Source organism: Falco peregrinus, chromosome 4 (genome assembly GCF_023634155.1).
Source record: "Falco peregrinus isolate bFalPer1 chromosome 4, bFalPer1.pri, whole genome shotgun sequence".
NCBI lineage: Eukaryota > Metazoa > Chordata > Aves > Falconiformes > Falconidae > Falco > Falco peregrinus.
Genome location: NC_073724.1, coordinates 97,468,547 through 97,485,418, shown reverse-complemented (window position 1 = coordinate 97,485,418; position 16,872 = coordinate 97,468,547). Strand labels below are relative to the sequence as shown.

The window sequence follows — 16,872 nt, the reverse complement described above, 5'->3', positions numbered from 1 at the left end:
AATTATTTTTAGCCATGCTAAGTACCATTTCAGTCAGATCACCTTGTAATTGTCATAGCTGAGCATATAAAAGCAATAAATCAGAGCTTTCCCTACCATCATCACATACGGCTTCATTTCCCAAGCATGGATGTTGGTATTATCAATAATAACCGGGCTTTTCCCATTCTTCATTGCTTTGCGTGCTGTAATGTAACACATTGAGTAAAGCTAACGTATTCGGTAAGAGACTGAGCCAGGCCCTAGTAGCCCCAAAGCGTCCTTTCTTTGCCCACTGCTAGCACACTTGGTTCCCCACCAGACTTGCATCTCCCAAGGGGAGCAGAGGTCAGTGCCCAGCTGGTCCTGTCCTAAAGGAAGCGATGCAGCTCCTGGCTGTGCTCAGCAGTAAGACCTGAAGCTCTCACAGAACATACTTAGCGGTACAACAGCTAAAAATGACAGTTATTTGCAAAAGATGCCTGGTTACACGATCTCAAAGTATGTTCGCCATTGCTAGAAATGAGTTTGGAGCACAGCCGCAAAAGCATGTTACATTTTTCTTTCTGAAATTGAGACCTGGGTTATTTCATCCTCAAACTTATAATTAGGTTTGCAAGTTTTCCTCCTGGCTATCACTAACTTCCCCTGTAACACCCCTTCCAAGTCAGGACAGACACCTCAGAAGTTAGGGTGTGAAGGACTCGGTGCGTACAGCTGTAGCGAGCCGCTGCTGGGCTGGTATTTGCATGCCACCTGCTGTTACCGAGCTTCAGCAGTGCTACCTCATAGTCACTGCTTTACTTTCTACAATAACATCTATCAATCAATCATCAGCATTTTTTCATTTATAACACTCTCTCTTACAAGTCTGAAGAAATAAAATCAGACTTTATATGTGATAAATGTATTTTTTTAACCAGTAGCCCATGAACTGCGGTGTATGACACCACTTTGAGGTATTTTATTTTGGGGGCTAAGTTTAAAGACAGATTGAAAAGCAAAACTCTTTTGCAAAACCCCTGCACTGAGTTCAGTCACCTCTCTTTTGGTTCCACTTGTGTGCATCCTCGAGGAAGTCAGGCTCAAACACGTATACACCATTTTTGATAAAGAAGTCATCAGTACTAAGAACTACAGCACTGGGATAGTCATGTTTCAGCTGTCTGGGGGGAAAAAAAGATGAAAGAAGGGTTAGTATATGCTGACACATCTTTAACAGAGACCATTAAAACAAGAGTCATACGAATGCTCTGCAAATACGCACAGTGCTTCATTTCAAGAATCCCAGCTTAAAGGATCTGAAAGCAACGTAATCAGTAGATGGACACACAGGAGGAAAGGAATGGAGCTTAAAGGCATGGCCTGGATTTCTTTAATTGGGTAGAGCAATCTACACTGGACTACCAACATACGAATCTTTAATCATATTGCTATAATTAGTTTCCTTTCTGAGTTATTTAAGAGGGTATGATTTTAAATACAAAACAAAAAAACACCACCAACAAAACCAACACCCAAATCTGCTAATCCCATGAAATTTGTCTTAAAAGACAATTTGACCTTGGGAGTTTTACTACAGAGAGATTTGTGAAAATAACCAGGAGAAGCAATTATGTCATTTTGAAAAGATGGTTTGTATTACCATCAGTTTGCCTTATTCTTTTTTTTTTTTTTTTTTGGCTAGGAAGCCATAGCACTTTTTTTTTAATCATATATGTTTACTCACAAATATCTGAATGATTAGTCAACATTTCTTATTATTTGTAGCAGTTCTACAGTTCTTCCTGCTTTTCACTTGTCCCTGTTTTACTTAATCCTTCTCTTGTAGATTTGAGTAATGATTATTTTCAGCTTCTAACCAAATTTTGTAAGAATTGCCTAGACTGGCAGCCCCAAATGCAACAGATCCATAGAAGCGGTCCCCTGTGGCCAGTGGCCGTGGCCATTTCCCCTTCCCCTCACGCTGATGTGTCCCCCCCAGCGATGCTCCCTCAGACCCGGGCTGCCCACAGAGGGGGCTGCATGTCCTGCCGCGCTGACCAGCTGCCTGTGGGTGCCAGGAGGTGGAAGTGCTGGCTTATGTGGTGGTTTAAATGTGAAGCATTCCTCTACCAGTACTCGGAGAGCATTAAAAAACCCCTTGTGTTCCCATCTGCATGTAACACATTGACAGAATTGTTTTTTTTTTCAGGCAAGGGAGCGCTGGGGGAGGATGGAGTCTCTGCAAGAAGTCAGGGAGAGCCCACGGCATCATCTCACTGCTCTCTGTCTCCCTAAGGCCCAAAATGTCTCTGGAAAGGAAAGTAAGGCCAATCGAGAAACCCTGCAATCTCACATCACACGGTCTCCAGTCCCTGGAGCTTCCCTGATAAAACACTTCTCTTCCATCCCCATAAGCTGCCAAACAACTATTTCTCAACGTCTTATCTAATTGAGCAACAGCAAGGGAAAAGGTGCCTCTAGGATATCGGCAAAAAAACAGACACACAGGCAGAAAAGGCTTAATTCTGTCATCTCTAGCTAACCATTTACTTACCAGTTTTACCCTAATCTGCCTGCTAGCAGCAATTCTTTGCTAGGATTGCATGTCGCGTTTAGCTGAATAAAGGTCAGCTTCTGACTTCACTCCGCCTCCGCTGTAACTTCTACCATCTGTTGATTAATTAACATTATTTTGTGGTAGCAACCGCCCCTGAGCAGAGACTCACTGCTGACAGACCGGCCGGGACTGGGCTGTACCACTGTTACCTCTCATTAACAACCTATGTGTCATTATCTTCTAGCTCCAAAAGGATGTTTTATGCACATAATTACTGCTGGACAAAAAAATCTAACAAAAGTCATGTCGCAAACTGATAGCAAACAGTCAAATAATTATTTTTGCTTTGATTTTGTTCCCAGGCAAGAATCCTTACCATGAAAAGCATGGGAGTACCTAATGTTACTCCTGATGTTAAAGGAGTACCTGGTTACTCCTGGGCTGAGAAAATGATACACTCGGCGCTCACTGTGATTCAGTGCCTCACCTTTCACACTGCTTTACCCATCTGCATCACCACCTCTTCTCTAAAAAACTGGCTGCACTAAAATACATGTCATCCCTTTAGCTACTGATATGCACATAAAATTGTACAATGTTAACAAAAGATCTCAAGATTCTTTTTTTCCTTGCTCACTGCTTCTTTTAAAAATGTTCTCAACCAGTGCAAATTTTAAAAATTCATTTCTTAGCATATATACCTTACCGAATTTTTAACACAAATATGCACAGTCCCATGACAGCTTTGATGTTAACCCTTAAGCAATCTAAATAGTATGTGATTATCCATAAACTCAGTCTGCTATCGTCCCATCACCAGTAATTAGATAAAACTCATGCTTCCAAGGAGGAAAAACACAGCACAAAACATACTAAGAACTATGAATTACCATCACATTTGCTATGTTCATACCAAACTAACAGTAACGTAAGAAAACATTAAGTGGGAAAAAGATGTTTTACCTTCTTCTTATTTTGCTGGTTTTAACTTCTAGCTTTCTAAAACAACCAAACTGACGCAAAAGTTTATGACCATTATGACCCCCATTGCCCATGAAGCTGACAAAAATCCTATTTCCTCTGTCCTGTATTATTTCAAAGGGTGCCCAAACCTCCTTAGTATGTTCCTTGAGAAATCAAGACTTCTACAATCCACATAGGACCACAAGTTGGCTTAGAACAAAGTTTTTACACAATCACATCAGGTTCCTAACCGCTACACACAATAAAAATAACTGTATTTTAGCAAAATATACACCAGCTATGCAAAATGGAAGGAGGTGTGACCAGTTTTATTAATTAATAAATTTTGAGCAGCACTGTAAAAAGAAAATTACCCATTGCCACTAGATCAGTAAGTGTAAAGCATACTAAGGAGGAAAAGAAAAATGAAATCTCTTTGCAAGAGCAAAGAGTACATACGAGCAATGTTTGCGTTTTTTAAAAAAAAGCCACTGAACTTGAAGCGCTGCGTTGTGATAAGCAGCATCTGTCAAAGGTTCAGCATTAATTTGCCTGCTTGGGGCATTTAATCGCACAGTATTACAGCACTCTGTCTCCCAGTAGGTAGATACAAAACGCAGTATGCTCTATCTTGCTAAAGAAAAGCTTGCTGATGTTTCAGAAGATACAAAGGGTAAGAAAGTAAGAAGAGAAAGGGGGAGGCTTCCTCTGCCTGCAATAGATCTCCCCAAACCCTATTTCACCCTTCTGCAAGGCGAAGCAGATGTCCACGCCGGGTACCATGTCTCATTAGATTGGCTGATACAGCTGGGGGGAGAATAAACTTGCAGGTGCTTCTGCTCTTCAGCTCTGACCAAACAGCAGCAACCTCCACGTGCCTACCAGCAGGGCCTGGAAACTGATGAAGCCTCTGGAAACTCGAAGGAACACACAGAGGCACAAGCTTCACTCTCTGCCCGCTGGCAGCCCGGGTAGCAAGGGTGCTGCCGGACGATGTGGCAGCTTGGCTAGTGTTGGCGTACAGTCACCTGCCATCTCCCACCCTGGTCAGATGTGTGATGGCTGCTGTGATGAAAAACGAGAGTCTTTCTGTTGAAAACAGAGCTGTGAGTCTGTTTCACCACAGCAGCATCGTAACAACTGCCTTGGTGAACAGACAGGTGATCTTAGAGTCTCCTGTGCTACTCACCTGAAGATATGTTCCCATAATCTATACCATTTTTAAGTAAGGTTGCCTTTTTTCTAAAGAACATCTTTCTTTCAAACAATTATTTCAGATTTTAACTGTATATACAGACAAAAAATAATTACTCAGGATTTCAACTTGCTGGATGCATTACAGTGCTTGGGAGAAGTCTCCATGATCACTAGCAATATCATTGGAGAGTAAAAAAATAAATAAATATCCATAACTGTGTTCCGTAGCCTGTCATGTTTTTCCATCAGAAAGTCTGAAAATAAATTTATTTCTGATTTGAGCCTGGTAAGCAGATCGGAAGGAACATTTCCAGTTCTCAGAAGGCAATAGAATGGTATATATTGGGCAGATCTCAGAGCCAGTAAATTCTCAGTCCACTCCCAATGTAACAGAGACCAGAACACATAGGTACTGACACCACGTGCAACCACTTGCTCTGGTCACTCTTCCTAACATAAAGCATTCCTGTGGCATTTCAAAGCCTTTAGTTTCAGCAGAAAATCAGAACTATGAGATCTGGAGCACGTGCCGCCCAGCACTATCAGCTGCTTGCTGTGTTTTAACAGCTTCTGGTGCCCTGAGGACTTTGCCCCAGCAGAACCTGCCAGGCAGCCCTGGTGCTGGGTGGCACAGCACAGATGTGCCTTCGCAGCTCACCTGTGGGGACTGGAGCAGCAGCCGTATTTTGTGAAGAGAAAAAAAAAAAAAAAAAAAAAGATAAACACATTCAGGAGAATCACCCAAAGCAGTTTTATACAAAGGTAAATGCTTTCGATGCCCTGCTGCCTGGAAGCAGGAGCTGCAGAGCTGAAGTCCATGCACCCTGTCAGAGGGGTGCCGGATGGCCCGGGGCTGGACGTGCTGGGATGAACTGGGCAAAAGCAGCAGAGGGAACTGGAGGAGACCCAGATCACACCAGGCAGTGATGCCCCAGTGCCAATGCATTTTTTCCCTTCTGTTCTGGAAGATTGCTCCCTCTGTGCTTCTTAAGGAAGTACAAGAACGACCTCATTTCAGATGAGAAATCAGCAGTGGCTGAAAAGTTACATGTTTGATCACACCTGGCCTAGTGCTTGAGCAAAACTGCTCAATAAAGGGTTACGTGTTACATGAGCTGTGCATCACAGCAGTATGTTGAAGAAGAGCTGGAAATACAGCTACTGTGCAACAAGGAGTCTGTTGGGGAAGCAGGTATGAGCTCGTATGTGTCTGGTTTGATTTTTGGCGGCGTTTTGGGAAGCTATACCTGTTACTGCACCTCAGAAAACTGTTTTCTTAGTAGTTGCGCCTCAGTCCGATCACAAAATCTGTACTGTGACGTCGAGGGGAATGCACTCAGGAGAAGCGTGTTCCACGCGCCGTGTGGAGATGTAACTCCCAGCTGCCCCTCTCCTGCGTGCTTCTGCTGGTGGTGGCGTATGGTGAACGCTTAGAGGGAAATGGTGAGGGTCACCTAAAATATGCAGTTCAGGGAAGTGTATCCTTAACAGTGAAGCAATTGGAAAGTTTTGGAGCTTGGTGGTGAGCAGACCGACTCCTTGTTGTGCCTTGATTATTCAATGTATCACAGGTGGTTCCTTCGCTGTCTTTACCAGAAACCAAAAACCAGAGCTGAACTGATCCACATACCAACGTTGTGCTGCTCTGAGCTGGGGAGCAACAGGGATGGAGAAAGCACTTTAACAAAGAACTAACTAAATCTTACAAAGCTGTGTCCAAACTGTGCTGGATGACACTGAAAGGTCACGGAAACTAGTCATGGATCCAAAAAGGTTGTTCCTAGGATTGCACAACAAACTGAAAAAGGGGCCTTTCTGCTAGAGCTGTCACCAGGTCACGATGTCACCAGTGATAACTTTCATGGTTCATGACACTTCTGAGAACTGTAAAAATGCACAGGTTGTAACTGAAATACTGGCTGATACAAAGAACAAACGAATGGAGGTGTGTGTGAACACACCAGAAGAAACAACAGAGCAAAAGCTAAAACAATGGCACACACTGACAACCGAGAACATCGTTAACAGCAATAAAACTGGGAAAGGAGCTGTTTACACACCCACAAAGGCCACCAGTCAGCTCAAGCCCAGCAGGGGTGACTTGCTGTTGGAAGACCCATGCACTGAGAGCAGGATGGCCATCAGGTCACACCAGCTCTTCTTCCCCTTGTTCCAAAAGGGGGAGAGGCTGCAGCTGAAGAAACACCCAGAATGGGAAAATTAAAATAACGGCCAAAACCCCTGCCTAAGATACACGGAGCACCAAGTAAGGAAAACTCGAAGGCAAAAAGATGGCAGCATAGAAATTGCTGGCTGCGAGATGGCATAGCAGACCTGACTAAAACCCACCCTGTCACAACCAACCTAGAGGAACCCAGAAGAGACAGTGAGGATGGGACAGCTGAAGGTCCTTGTCCTCTCTGATTTCGGGCAGACCACCTGTGCACATGTATCTTGGTGCTTGCAAGTATTTAGCTGCGATAGTGAATTTAGCTGCGATAGTAAGTGAATAAAATCTGAGACAATACATTTGAATAGGTAAAATGAGCTTACTGAGGGCTTTTGCAAATAAATCACCTTCATCCTCTGGTAGGATCTGGCACCAAGCTTCGTTGCAGTAATTTTCTGCAAACATCACTTTGCTTAGCACATTGCGTTTACCAACACCAAAAGGTACACAATGCGGGAACAGCAAACCTTAGAATTTTCTTGGCACAGTCCTTTCATAATCTGGACAGAGTTAATGAAGAGGTACTAAATGCTGTTTGCACAGCTGCCCTTTGATCTGTGTACGGCCAAATGGCTAAATGCAACGATAAAACTAACGGCAGCTAGAAACAGAGCAAGCTCCTCAAATGTTCATCTCACAGGGGACTAAAACAACACTTACAACTGATTTTGTAAATCTGTCATTAACTATTAACCTTGTGTTTTGACCTGAAAAAACATATGTGAGTCTGTTAGTTGCACTGCCTAAGAGTATGGCCCCAACTCATTACATTCTTACTGTACTATAAGAACACCCAAAGCCTTCTGAAGGAGAAGGGCCTGCACTTACATGACCTGTTTAGGGAGAGGCAGGTCATGTAAGTGGCCCCAGGAGACAGGACGATGCTGACAGAGCAAACTGATCTTTGAAAAACAACGTGCATTCCTTCATCAAAATGTCACCCCTGAACTAGGTCCCCAAAGCTTCAGGCTCAGTTTAAAAATCCTGGCCACCTCTCCCTCCAAATTCAGGGACTGCCACAGTGCTTCTCTGTCGGGAAGGTTGATCTCCTATAAAATGCAGCATTGCTTCCCGGCTGAAGATGTTCACCACACCAACAAGTGAGATCAACCCCTAGAAGAGCACGCTGCCGTATGCCCTTTGCAGAGCATCCATTATGTTTCTACTTCATCACCACCTACCCTCATCTCACAGGGAACCAAACAACACTTAGAACTGCTTGTGTAAATCTGTCATTAACAATTAACCTTGTGTTTTGACCTGAAAAAACATAGGTGAGTCTGTTACTTGTACCGCCTGAGAATATGGCCACAACTCATTACATTCTTACCGTACAACGAGAACACCCAAAGCCTTCTGAAGGTGAAGGGCCTGCACTTACATGACCTGTTTAGGGAGAGGCAGGTATTTTGGGTGTCAGTAAATACACAGCATTTGGCCATTCATTAAAGAACTGGTCTTGCAGAAGGCAGAAGGCACAGGTGACAGGAAAGGCTGTACTGGGAAGAGGAAATGTACATTCACCTGGTGTGTCACAGGGCTTCACGCTGCCACTTTCCACAGCACAGCCCTCCCCTGGCAGCCTGTAAGGCCAGCACGGGTTCCTCACCCCAGCAGGGCAAGACGACAGCGAATGTTCTGCTTTCGCTGGAGAGCGTGTGCATGGGGCGCCGTGAGACACCAGACCGTGAGATCGTCCCATGCCAGGTTACGGCTCCTCTGTACCACGCCGACGGCAGTGCCACCTCCCAGCACGTCCCTCTGGGCTTTTCCCACCTGGTCTTGGAGCTGCCGGAGCGCAGTCCTGTCTCCCCTGCCCCTTCCATGCACCTCTACAGCTCTGCCCAGGAGCACAGGACATCACGAAAACAGGAGTCAGGGCTGCTGCCGGCTGCCCGGCGCGGGGCTCCGGAGCCGGGGCGTCAGCTCCGCCGCGGCCCGCCCGGGGCGGGGGTGGGGGGGGGGGGGAAGCGGGGCAGGGCTCCGCGGAGCCTCCGCGGAGCCCTGCCCCGCTTCCCCCCCACCCCCACCCCCGCCCCGGGCGGGCCCCATCGTGCCGCCCCCGCCACCCCAGCCCTGCAGCGGGGCTCGGCCCTCGGCCGCGGCCGGAACCAAAGCAGAGGAGAATCCGCCGCCGCCGCCGCCACGAAGCGCTCCGCGCCGCCGCCTTACCTGGCCAAAGTGCTCTTCCCGGCGCCCGGCAGCCCCCGCAGCAGCACCAGCCTCCGGCCGAAGCGGCCCCGCGGGGGCTGCAGGCTGAGCCCCCCCAGGGCGCGGAGCAGCTGCTCGTCCATCCCCGCCGGCCCCGGGAGGGAGCGGGGGCGGGGACGGGAGCAGCCGGCCCCAGCCCCGGCCCCAGGCCCGGCCCCGGAGCGGGGGGGCAGGCCCGGCCCCGGGGAGGCGGCGGCCAGCGGCGCTCAGGGACCGCGCAGCGGGCGGAACGCGCGTCCCTCGGTGGAGGCCGGGCCGCCCGGGACCCTCAGCCCCTCCCGGGACACCCGGGCCCTGCCCCGGGACCCTCAGCACGCCCCCACGGATCCCCCGGCCCCCTTAGCTCGGGACCCTCAGCCCCTCACGGGGACCTCCAGGCCCTGCCCCGGGACCCTCAGCACCCCGCCCCCGGGACCCCCAGTTCCCCCACGGGTCCCACACCCTCCCCCGGGACCCACAGTCCCCGCCCCGGGACCCTCAGCCCCCTCCCCGGACCCCCAGTTCCCCCCTGGGTCCCCGGCCCCCCCAGCCCCCTCCCCGGCAGGGTGGCAGCGCCCTGAGGAGAGAGGCGCGGGAAGGGCCAGGCGGCGGCGGCGGCCCGCACAGCGACTCCGTTCCAGCCACTTTTTCTACCTGGAACGCGAGCCCGCGGTATCGACTTCAATTATTTAAAACCCAGATTAATGTCCAGATTCTCCAAGATGGGCAAAGAACAGAAGCCAGCGCTGAAAGCGTTCAGTCCCGGGTGCTGCCCGTGTGCCCCATGAGGTGCTGGGCACCCCAGAAGCGAATTACCAGCTCACCTCGGGGAAGCGGGGCTCTCCGCCGGACCGCCGGCTCAGTCCAACCCTTGTTTTCCTCTCCCCCCACCCCCAGCAGTGCTGGAGCCACCGGATCCCACCCTACCACAAAAGCAGACGAGGACTCCAAGCAGATGCTCCTGAACAAGGGCCCTGCGCCGCACAGGTCACTTTCCGTGTCACGCCGCCGGCGTTAGCATCGCTTTTCAAACATACCACATGAGAAACTGCAGGAAACGTAACAAAATTTAACCAGGAAACCTGATCTGCTCTAACATGGTCACCACACAAGCCAATATTAAGAGTCTCCAGCAAAACCAAGAATAGCTGGTGCGGGATCACGCTCTGCCTCTGGGAGCCATGCACAGCACCGACGCCAGCTGGGCGAGAAGCCAGCCTCAGGGACACGCCGCCACCCCGCTACAACGCTGGAGCTTTAGGCTGTAAAGTTTGCAAATAGCGCTAAAGAGAGTGTTCGCGTACAGGGGGAAAGCTTATCCCACCGCGGGATGTGGCACACCCACCCCAGCTGAAGCAAGTGGGGAAAAAAACCAAAAGTGACAGGAAAGAAAATACATAAACTTTGAGATCCCAGAGGGGTTTAAAGTAAACTTAAACCAATACTGTGAGATTTTGCAAACCAGTTTTATTTTAAGCATTCTGAAAGGTCAGTACTCAGTAACAGAAAATACAGGCATTCAGATTTCTCCCTCAACAAACAGAAGTAGGAAGAAAATACTGATCCTTGAGTGACATTTTCTTGAAACCACACTAACTTTTCTGCTGCGACTGGTACATCCGGTAAACCCGAAGCTGTGGTTACAGCCAGCAGAATTGCCTTCCTTCTCCCCATGACATTTTGTATAATGTTCTGCTGGTAGAAGAGCAGCACGTTTCTAACCAAGGAAAGGAAAACATCACATGTGTACAGAGAAATGCATGAAAAAAAGTGCAGCCAGTGAATTTGCCAGTTCAAATACAACATTAGTTTAGAAATACATCCATCTTTAACCGCTTACATGTATACGCAAGTGTTTTTTTAAGTGGAGAGCGGGGACACATTGGGAATTTAGACCATGGTGGGTGGAGCTTCAGCATGACTGCAGTCAGGTACTGGCTGTTCAGCTGATGCACAATGAAAAGGGTGCCGGGAAAGATGAGGAGGAAGAGATGAAAGAATAAATGGATAAATATTCTGGATCTGGAAGCCGCAAAAGAGGGAAATATTTCTGACAAGTACACACAACCTAAGCTTCCTTGTTTCTCCCTTTCTCAATGATCTTTTCTCACCCTGAGGAGATCGTTCTTTTCTGTCACTCCCTCTCACTGCAAAGAAATACCTTGCCTTATGCACGTCTCTTAATTGACAAAGGCTGCTCTTTCTGATTATTTTTCTGATTAATAATTAAGTTAATTAGGTGTAATTTGATGTGTCCTTCCACCTCCCTCCATTCTGTTTTGCCTGTCTCTTCTTCATTATTTGCTATTTCAGCAAGCACTCATGATTTTTTTCATGAGGAGCTATCCTCCTCCTCCCGTTTGTTGTTACACTCACGGCCTTCTGCCAGTGAAGGTGCCATCATGAACTCAGTTGACCCTCAGCACTCCATTCCCAGGCATCACAAGCACCACTTCAAAGACAGATGGCACAGAACGTGTCACGCTATTTTACAGACCACAGCAATACATCAGGGCAATTTAGTGCTTTTCCAGAAAAGCAACACCAACAGAGAGCTGGTGGGAAAGCATTGCCCTGTTTACAGCCTACATACACACACACACACAAAAAAAAAAAAAAAAATCTAGATTAATCTAACCACACCTCAGAGAAAAACCCAGGAAACTGTGTTTTAAGATCATGGGATGAAATTCATCGCCTATGTAATTTAGCTCATTCTACATACGTAACGTATTTCCAACTTTCCTGACACCCGTGTGGGCCTTACATACATATGTATGTAAGGAAAATTTTAGATTTTACTGTCAAGGGTTCATTGATTTCTGCTGCTCATCTGCCCCTGGAAACCAATACTCCACTCATGTTACTGGGACAATTTCCTCAGTAACAGAATTGCTACTGGTAAGGTTACTGTTCTAGCTAAGGAATAACCACCATGCTTAATGTTGAAGGAAAACCACGATACTTAAAAAAAACCAACAAAACTGCACACAAACCCCCCCACTATTTTTAGCTTAAATTTCTCCTCACCTCCTAAGAATTTTAAGTAAAAAATGGCAAAAGGAATACTACTAACAGAAACGTCAAATCACTGATTACCAGTGCTAGTTATAGGTCTTATCAGTCTGCCACAAACCATGCGCATCTTTCCTCCAGTGTGTTTGAATCAGGTCTATACTGAAATTTTCTCCTTATTTCTATAGTGCCAACCGAGTCTAGTTGAAGGGAATCATTAGGCCTGGTTTCAGGAGAAGGCAAGTTGTGTACCCCCGGATGAAAGAAAAGGAGTGACTAATGAAGACTTACGTCACTTGAAGTTGTAAAGAGACTGGGATGTAATTATGCCTGACAGGACAAAAGGCAGAAGTAGGATAAGACACGTAACAGGCACCTTTCCCTGCAGGTAGGCATCCCTAGCAGTTCATGTACCAGTTCTTGGGGCAATATTTTGGATACCAGAGCCTGAAGGTCACAACTCGTGCTGACAAGACAGCTCTTTTCTGCTTACTGGTCTCTGCTCTCAATCTCTTCGTATGACACTCAAGGATATACTGAGAAGGTATAAATCCCAAATGACTTCAGAAAGTGACCTTTTGCCACACAAGACAAAGTTATCTCCATTTTGATTTTTATTCTATGGACAAAGAAGTTGATATCAGGGGGCTGCAGGGGGGTGGGAAGGGAAGATAGCCAAAGATTCACACCAAATCTCTACAGCGGTTACTTTCTTCCAGGTTATTCCTCACATTTTAAATCCTTGGTGGCCAACTGAAGTCCTTCCATGGTGGAATCAAAGTGAGACGTTTCTGAAATAAAACTAAAAAAAAAAAAAGAGAGAAGATTCTGCTGAAATACCACAACAGCACAGACCGTCGAAAGACTTTAATGGTTGCACAGCCAACCCTCAGACTGAGAAGCGTTCACCTGTCTGATATTTTTAAGTGTCTCTTTCTTTCTCATACTCTGCTGCTGGTTATTTCTTTAAAAAGTTAAGAAGAATGGAGAGGAAGCAGATGATGGAGAGCAAAGGAAAAATAAAAAATGCAAGGAGAATGAAAAATGAAGAGAAGAAAACTTGGGTATCAGAACTAGAGACAGTAAGAACCTAGCAGTCTCAAGGCTGAAAAATAAGGAGAAGAGTAACACAGTGGAACATTTTTTTTCTCTACGTCACAAATAAATAATGAATAGCCAGCCATTCTACCAGTAACTATAACATAGATACATCTCATAATTGTTGCATTATGTTGCAATTTTTCCCCATTACATTCACTCAGGACCTCACAGGCTTCCAAGTTACCGAGCTTGTGTGAGGCACCAGCACAACCTGACGGTTACCCTTTTCTGAGAGCTCCAGAAACACTGTTCTGGGCAGCTCTTACTCCCCCTGGTAATTATACTCTGCTTAAGTAAATTTTAGGCCAGGTTTTCCTGGTAAGCACTGTAAAAGGCAGGTGAGTGTTTCTGGTCATAATTCTGTGCACTTTTTCACACTTCATTTTGTTTAAAGTTAGTAGTCAAAAGAGAGAGAAAACACTTTTTTATTATTGTCATGTCGAAGCAGCAACTGGAGGAGGTTTGGCCATGGGATGATATTTTCTGTGGCAATACTGGAAGATTGCTTTAGTCAGCTTTGTAGCTCTTAGATTATTTTTTTCACGCTAGCCAGAAGGTGGTCCTGCCTGTTCCAGCTGTATGTTCCTGCTCCTTTACCTGCGTCCTGCTGATCACGTGGCTCTAGGCCAATTTGTTTCAGCTCAGTGGTCCAGACTGAAAACTTTTTGGATATCTTCACATACTAGACGACAGAGCTGAACTGCCTCACGCTCTGGCTGCGGAAGCATTGCGTCCAGCAAAGGGAAGTGACAGGAATAGCGCAGCCAGGGACAGACGGAGTGGTAACACACGTCACCAAGAGATTTGTCTCATCAAAACCATGACCCTACCAGGCTGTCATGGAGGAAGTCTTCCTGCAGGGAGTTACCGACTGCTGTGCTTCACAAAGAAACATGCCAGCTTTTGTTTTGCAGTAGTCCTGCAGATAAATGCTTAAACTGACATCGGGTTTTGTTGTCTTGTTCTGCATTTGTATAGCATCTGGCACTCGGGAGTCCTGGTCTACAAAGAATTTCCAGGGACCAAAATAATGCTCTTTTCACCGATCTCAGCTTTCTTTTTAAACCAGGGTCTCTTGCTTAATCTCCAGAACAAATACTGATGTGCTGCCAAGGCTGCAATAAGGAGCTCTCACAACTTGAGATTAACCGCGTGGTTTCACAGAGGAACACCACTACTGTTCACTCTCCCATTTGAATAAAAACACCCTTACTCAACATGAATACAGAAGCATGATCATCTGGCTAACAGACTGTTGCACTTGGCCAGTAAGGCTTAGTTTACTTTCCAATCTCAAGGGACTGAAATGATCCTATAGCTCTCCATTTATTTTTCTATGATTTTAAAAGCTTGTGGTAGGAATGCCTCTGTTTTCTGACTTTTTTTTTCCCCTGACATTTGATGAAATCAAATCCATTTCAACATTTATAGTTGTTCTCTTGAGCAGTTTTACAGCCACTCCGGGACATCACTCTTGGCAAGTCTGCTTTAGTCAGCAACCAGGAGAGAATGAGTTTGTGGTGAGGAAAGATAACGTTACCTCTCAAAACCAGGGGCACCATCAACCAGAAAAACTCCCCTGCTTTTTACAGCCCTTACACATGCAGACCTCAGAGAACTGCTGCAATACCCACATGGGTCTGGCCAGGGGTCTGCATCACCCAGTATCCTGTGCCTGACAGCGAGCACAAATCAATTGAAACCCCTAAGGGATGCTTTTTACTTTTTACATACTTCTTTCTGTATATTTCTTTAACATCCTAACATTTGTATGAGCTTAAGAGCAGCCTTTAGTCTGAAGGTATGGTTGCACAATACATGGTCCCTGGTATCAGAGCTGACTGCCACCCCAGCAGGAAGCTGTGTGCGTCCTCGCCCTCGTGCCTGCAGCAGCCCAGTCCCGTCTGCTCCCTGGACCCAGCTTTGGCACCCACTCGGACCTTACACATGCTTATTTAGATTTGCCAGCCCAGCAGAAAACTATCCTGTTGTTTGCTTCCTGTGGGGTCAGTGAGTTAAATTACAGCCTTAATGTCGCCAGAGCGGGTAACTGGCGCACGGCTGGGAGGCTGAGCACTTCCCACTTTTGGCAGCCATGAGCTGTCACACCAGCTGCCCGGGGCAGCAGACCACAGCTCCAGAGCAGCCTAAACAGATCCAGCCTCTGATGTCCCACCCTCTTCCTCCAACAGCCAGCAGGACTTTCCCTGACTCGTTTCAGATGATCAACTAAAAAAACCCCAACAAACAAAACACAACCCCAACAAGAACCCCACAAAACCCTGACTAACTTCCCTCTTCCTCCCAATACAAAGCCCCAACCAGCTAAGCCTTGTCAAGTCAAAGGCTTTGCTGAGCACCAAAGCTGCTGCAAGGAGGATGGGACCATGCGGCCCGGACCAGGGCAATCAACCATCACACACGCTTCACCTGCCAGCAGGGACCTTTGACTTAACCACACCACCTCAGCCTAGATGTTCGTGACCAAGTCCTTCTGCACAGAGCACGCACTGCCTTTTTTAATGATTTTTTTTTTTTTTTTTTTTTAACCCACACACTGACTGGGCGTCTTCTTTCACAGCAAAGTACTCATTGCTTTAATTCTGTGTTCTTTAGAGCTAATATAACCCAGCGCAGCAGAACATCAGACTGCAGCATCACACAAACGGGTTTAACAATGTTTGGTTTCAGACCAGCAGTCAGTGGCTGGCTCACAATCGCACAGGGCAGCGGATCACTTCAGCTGTGCTCACAAGCAGGTGAGGAAGATTGAAACAGCTTTGGGAGTAGCATGGCAGACAGAAAAAGGGGCCAAATTAATAGAAAAAACCAGCTTGTTGGATACAGCAACCAAGTAAAGGTATGGACAATAAGGCAGGATACTCTGCCAGCATATGTCTTTCCTTTCTTGAAGCACACACGCAAGTCAATTTCCAGGTTAATTGCAATTTCTTTCAGGGAAGCAATGCAGCTCTCCAACTTTGTTTCTTTAGCATAACAACACTTTCATCAATAAACCTGAACATTTCTGCGTAGTAGATTAGGGTACCAATCCACTCTGAGACAGCTAGTCAGTATCATAAGCAAAACTCTTGCCTGTGGATTGTTCAGATTTACAATACTAAAAATAAATAACTTATAAAAAATTTTGGCCAACATAGGACTAAGTATTTGGTGAATTTTTTTTTTAATTACTTATCAAATATTTTAGTATTTGATTATGTAAAAGGACCGTACTGCTACCAGATCTTCTTGATGTTATTAATAATCTGTGCTGACAGATCTGTGCAAGATCAGTGCTGTCTGTACTACATGGTTCAAAGAGATTCCCTTCATCTTCCTACACGTTAATCAGCAAATGACCTGCAATTCATTTTTGTCATCAATAATATAAAAATGCACATAATCAAATCAACCTCCATTCAAGATGTTTCGATTCCAGCCCAAACGATCCAATTACTTTAGTTCTGTCATGATCTTCCACTGTGAAAATTAAGAAACCTTCTAAAAAGTCATCTATTTTTGTAACTCTCCCAACACAGCACTTGCCCAGCCCTTTGACTCCTCCTCCAGCCATTGACTTACACTCAGGTCAGGCACAGGACACCGGGTGACACAGACCCCACACGGACTATATACCAGTAAACTTGTGCCA

General features: G+C 46.3%; 1 protein-coding gene across 7 annotated transcripts in view; it reads right to left on the bottom strand.

Annotated features, from left to right (window-relative positions):
* Positions 1-16,872, bottom strand: part of N4BP2L1 (NEDD4 binding protein 2 like 1) — a 36,496-nt gene that overhangs the window by 8,288 nt on the left and 11,336 nt on the right. The window contains exons 1-4 of one of the 7 annotated variants that reach the window (XR_008746895.1): positions 8,688-8,702; positions 8,436-8,558; positions 6,742-6,875; positions 1,021-1,145 (exon numbers count right to left, since the gene is read on the bottom strand). Coding sequence is in view for 1 of the 7 variants with exons in the window: in XM_055802460.1 (XP_055658435.1) it covers positions 97-185; positions 1,021-1,145; positions 9,084-9,205 (336 nt within the window). In the remaining 6 variants the exon portion in view is untranslated. The other 6 variants (XR_008746896.1, XM_055802460.1, XM_055802457.1 and 3 more) reach the window with 6 other exon arrangements.